Below are 5772 nucleotides of genomic sequence, written 5' to 3' on the forward strand. Positions count from 1 at the left end.
GCAGGCAGGGCTGATACTTCAGGGAGAATACTTTACATCCAAATACCTAAGTGGTATTTGGAGGTTCAGGGAGAATACTTTACATCCAAATACCTAAGTGGTATTTGGAGGTTCAGGATAGAGAAGCAGAGCTGTGGCACTGTGGATGAGCAAACTCTGCTACTGCTTGTACTGAATCTCTGGTTTGGATGAATGCAAGGTTTCAGTTTCTGAGGCCGTCTAATCTGACATCTGTTGTCCACATGTAATTCACCCAGAGTACAACAAAATAGAACTAGAAAACTGAAATTAATAAAATATAACCACCACCACCCCCCCCCCCCAAAAAAAAAAAAAAAAAAAGAAAACTGAGAAGCTGAGGGGTGTGGATTATTCACTGCAGTTCTGGAACAGAGAAGACTAGAGGCTTTCACCTAAAGAACTTGTTTTGTAGCACCCTGTTCTTGTTGTAGGTTGGTACTCTGAAATGATGCTGTTGTGTGAAAGCTCACTACTGAATCCCAAGGGGCCCACATGAGATATTTCTCAAGGTCATAAAAACTTCTGGGATCAGAATCTTAAAATAAATGCATCAGAATAGAGTGACTTTTTTTTTTATGTGCTTGCAGAAATTAATATCTGAAGGATTTCTAGTGTTAATTTTAGTGCTTTTTAATCTGTGTAGTATTGTATGATTGGAATTTTTGTTTCACCACAGTATAGTTATTAAAAGAACTTCATGAATCCTGACGGCAAGGAGCTTTTGTGTTGAAGCAGTTCCAGAAGCAGCCCACAGCATTTATTTTTTGTTGGTGGTAGAAACTTAGCCAAAAAGTTAGTTCCTTCTTTGGAGTTAATCCTCAAAGTCTTCCTCCAGAAAAAAAAGAGGATGGGGACACTGAGGTGAGGAGTTATAGACTTAGACATAATTGCTGATGAAATTTGCATAATGTGCTTTTCTGAGAGTTTTGAGGCCATTTGGTCTTGGACCTCGATGTCATGTACCCTAAAGAATTTTAACAGGTTTTCAGCTTTGCAGTCAAAACCTCTCATCATTTAACAGTTTTAAATATCGTAACCGTAAATACTAAAAATACAAAAAAGAGAAAGATAAAACAAAAAACTGTCAGCCAAAGGCACACGTGCTTGCTTGTGCTCACTTTTTTCCTCCTTGAAAGATTCACTTGCTCTCTCTTTTTGATTTGTTTAGGAGCGTTTTCTTCCATAGAAGAGATCCCAGAAAATATTGTACATGATCATGAGAAGAATGGCCTTCCACGCTTGTCCTCCTTCAGTGACTCTGAAATTAAAAAACGGTAAGAGCTGACTTCCCAGGGATGTGGGAGGAGTTTGGAGTCAGTGGTGTTGTGAGCAGTCAAGACTACAATTGAAGCCCACATCTGGAGTTGAAGATAGCGACTTTTCTGCTCCGCCACTTGTATTACAGCAGTATTCTGTTACACTCACAGATGTTCTTTGACTACCTCCCTACTGGCTTTGAAGGAGAACACCAATGTTGTTGGTGATAAAGTTAAGTGAGCCAAGTGACTCCCTGTGGATATAGGGTTTCTGTAGTTCAATGCATACTTAGTTGTCACATAGCTCACCTTCAGAGGGGAAGGTTTAGTTGGAAGGTCCACCCTGTTGCCTTGTACAGTAAATCTTACTTCCTACGTGTAAGATTGTCATTGCAGGCAGATTTACTTACTGGGGTTGAACGGGATAAGTTTAAAACTTTAGTGCTCCTCAGCCTGAGAGTATTGTCCATTCAGCTGAACCACTTTATCTTCCTGTTTGGGTGCTTGTGGTTCTTGGAGCAGAGAAAACGTTTCTCTGCAGTAGAGCCTTCTAAATTACGTTGCCTAGACTTTTTGTTTGTGTCTGCTCTCATCTCTACTAGAGCCTATGCCATATATAATCCCTGTAAGGGGTGGTAGCATGGAGAGAACAGGACATAAGATGACAGTGGGCGCTTGTAAGGTTGTGCTGGCATAGTGTTTGTGCATATTAAGCCATTCTGAAGAGTCAGCTATCAGTAGAGCTCGGTCCAAGGTTTGTTGCATTCAGCGGTACAAATACATTTATCACAGCTGTGCCTGTGGAAATGGGGTCACTTGATTGTGTTGATAGTGTGCAAGAGAAAATACTATCAGCATGTTCCGGAGAACATGGATCTGTTCTCCCTTCCTGTGAAAAGCCCTGCATAGAAAGTAACTGTTCACCTGGGGAATGAGCCATAGCTAGTTGAAGTTGAATGCCCTTATGATTTGGGTTGTTGCAGTCAGCCCACCACAGAAGTTGTGCTGGAGACACATAACATGGGTTTGGTTGGGAATTCTGAAATAAATTATCGCAGAGTTTATGTGTAGAGAGAGGGATGCTGTGGATCTGTTGATGTAGTTCACTGACCTCTAGCTCTGCCTGGTTAGGCAGAAGAGAGAGAACCTTCAGGAGAACCTGAAGGCTAATCCAAGTGCCTGTTGACACTGGAAAGAGTCCGTCCACCTGTTTCAGTGAGGATTGGGCTCTAAATCTCCTTTCTCAGCTATTTACTGAGATAAAATTTGTTTTCAATTTACTCCTACGGGTAATCTCTGACTACAGAATATTAGAGTTCAGTGGTATCACAACAAAATGTGAAATTCTGTTGAAAACTCTGGTCTCATGAAAATAATGTTCTCGGCCATTATTGAAAACATGACAAAACATTAAATAAAACACCAGATTATTTTTTTTTTTACTTAAGCAGTGATCTGTCTAACTACCTGCCAGTGAAAAATGTGGCCCTTTATGCATTTAGCTGCACCAAGCCACTTTTTCCATGTCTTTGTGTGTTTTGCTTCTTGAGCTTAATCGTGGGGCATTAAAAATATCTTTACCTAGGAGCTTTCAGCATCTTTTCAGCATCTTTTGTCTCCTGTTTGTATGGATTGAGATAAACTAAGCTCTTCGAGTTTGAACAAAGTGTGAAAACTAGGATGAGCTATTTCCACTTCATACTGCATACAAAAACTTTCAGTAAAAAGACAGAAATTGTATTTCTAGTCCTATTGATTATAATATTGATGGACTATTGCTGTGTCTGTGGTCAGAGTTTATGTACATTTTGTAAATCTTTGCTAAACGCTTTCCTTAATTACTTAATTTTTTATTTTTTTCCTTCCTCTGTTTAGACTGAGTTTATACTTCAAGTTTTTTATTGTTAGAGATCCATTTGAAAGACTTATTTCTGCATTTAAAGACAAGTTTGTGCACAATCCTCGATTTGAACCTTGGTACCGGCATGAAATTGCTCCTGGCATCATTCGTAAATATAGAAAGAATCGCACAGAGACCAAAGGGCTGCAGTTTGAGGATTTTGTGCGCTATCTAGGTGACCCTAATCACCGGTGGCTGGATGTTCAGTTTGGTGACCACATCATTCATTGGGTAACGTATGTGGAACTTTGCGCCCCCTGTGAAATCACATATAGTGTGATCGGACACCATGAAACCCTGGAGGACGATGCTCCGTATATCTTGAAAGCAGCCGGCATAGACCATCTGGTATCATACCCCACGATTCCACCAGGCATAACAGTGTACAACAAAACAAAAGTAGAGCGGTATTTTTCAGGAATTAGCAAGAGAGACATAAGACGCCTCTATGCACGGTTTGAAGGCGATTTTAAACTCTTTGGTTATCGGGAGCCAGATTTCTTGCTTAACTGACACCTAGGATAAGCTCTGAAGAAGTGTCTCATGGATTAATCTAAACCTGCGTGAATACCAGCTGCAACACTGACAGAGCTGAGAACGACCATTTGTTTTCTAGCTTTTTGATGTTGCTCCATTTTTCAGTGAAATATTTGTCATATGGACAAGTAGGGGCTTATAGTTGTTGTTTACTGACCATGTTTTCAATATGTGACGTTGCAATCTGTTAGGAACGAAGTCTCTGTTATCTGAAATACAGAATTCTACTTCTCCCTTCATCCCTCCAGGAAAGAAGAGGGAGAATGAATGGGCTATGATCTTCCTCTCCCAGGCAGAATGCCATTTTTAAAATGTGTGAAGTATTTATAAAGATGGCAATTTCACTGTAGGTTAACTCTGACATGTGGTGAACTTGATGATTCATGCTCGTGAGTAAGGCATGTAGTCTCCCATGAGCTTTGAAAATGAGAGGCCAGTACAGGACTAAACATTGATTAAATGCTTGACAAGTAAAATCATCAAGGTTCTGTCATGTGGCTGCCATAATAACAGTACTGGTGATCTAATCCCATTTTTGTTTGTCACAAAATGAACCTAATTAGATGGAAGCTTTAGAGGTGTTAAAAAAGAAACTGGTTCCAGATCCCAGTTGTCTTTGTGTTTTTGTCAAGTGTTTACCGTACTTACTACTGGTCTGTTGAGCCTCATAATTCTACTTTTGATTTTCGAAGTATGATTTAACTCCTGGCTATGTAAGTTATCTGAGAACACCAGATGCAAATGGAGCATAGAAGAAATATGAAAGTGCTAGGGAAATTTTAAGGAAAATTAATTTAAGATAAAGTATTAATAATTGTATTTGCAGGAGCACATATAGAAGTCACGAGATGCTCTCTAAATATCACACTATTTAACTTGTTTTGTCTTCTAACAGTTAAGATTAATAAAGAAGCCACAAAAGCAGGACGTTATGTAAAAGAGCTGCTAGAGTTACTTGAATTAACGATCTGCCTTTTTCTTATCTCCAGCCTTGCTCAATGTTCAGTACCTCAGAGAACAGAAAATTTATCCCCCTCTGAAAATTCATCTCCCCACTGCTAAAGGAGACAGGATGAATCCCTGTTTTTTTCCACTGATTTGCTGCCATGGCATCCCAACTCAAAAATGCCCAACATTTGTGTTATCAATGGGGTGAGTTGGCAACTTGCCAGGAGTATGAATGTCACTTAAATTGGTGTACCCATTTTATGCATTAAAAAAAGGAAAATGGAACTGAATGGATGCAGCCATCGTATTTGCCTGTGCTTGCTTTGTGTCTCGTAAAGAGCAGTCTCTTCTTTGAGTTCACCAGCAATAAAAATCAATGAGCTGCCACCTCATGCCACAGGTCATGGGAGAGAGAGAGCACTTATCTGAAATACAGGAACTGCTCTGTCACAGTGAGCGTGTTAACTGTATTTTTTAAATCTTAGTCCCAAAAGATTAGTTTTCAGATCAACATAACGTTGCTGGCTAGAAATGCTAGTGATGGCCAGTGCTATGGAATCTGCTCTTAAATCCAGCCGCAGTATGTTTTTGATAGCTTCCCGTATCAACACAAGGAAGCATCTTGCACTTGTAAGAAAGGAAAGCTGTGCCAAGCTGAAATGTGCTGCTGCCCACAAAAAGAGAGCCCTGTTGTAGCTGGAAGTGATTTCAGAGAGATCTCAACGGGCTAATTGAAATAAGGGAGAATCATTAACTGGGCATCATTAGCAACAGAATAGTCCAAGGTGGCAAAGCTGGAAGGTGGGATTTTTAAATTAATTTTTTTTTTAAGCAACAATTACAATGCCCTAACTTGTTAGTTCTTAACCAATGATAAAAGGGTGTTAACAGCTCCAGTTTTTTCTGTGGTTTTCTTAGTATGGGAACTTAGCAAAATGTACTGTTAAACGCATTTTGGAGCTAATGAGCTGATTGATTACCTCTCTGCCGATTTAAAATGTAACAGTGTGAATAATGTATAGTGAATTCAGGCCTTAAAGTTTAATTCTAATAAAGATAAAGTAGAATTGTTTTCCTCTGAAAGCATAAGCTACTGATCACACAGAATGC

At 39.5% G+C, this 5772-nt stretch overlaps 1 protein-coding gene across 1 annotated transcript in view; it reads left to right on the forward strand.

The window, feature by feature from the left end:
* The window catches only part of CHST10 (carbohydrate sulfotransferase 10), an 11621-nt gene extending 6981 nt beyond the window's left edge, over positions 1 to 4640 (forward strand). The window contains exons 4-5 of the mRNA XM_009883083.1: positions 1190 to 1295; positions 3153 to 4640. Of these exons, the coding sequence (XP_009881385.1) occupies positions 1190 to 1295; positions 3153 to 3690 (644 nt within the window). The 3' untranslated portion in view covers positions 3691 to 4640. The remainder of the gene's footprint in view (positions 1 to 1189; positions 1296 to 3152) is intronic.
* Positions 4641 to 5772: the final 1132 nt, after the last annotated feature.

Source organism: Charadrius vociferus, unplaced genomic scaffold (genome assembly GCF_000708025.1).
Source record: "Charadrius vociferus isolate BGI_N301 unplaced genomic scaffold, ASM70802v2 scaffold92, whole genome shotgun sequence".
NCBI lineage: Eukaryota > Metazoa > Chordata > Aves > Charadriiformes > Charadriidae > Charadrius > Charadrius vociferus.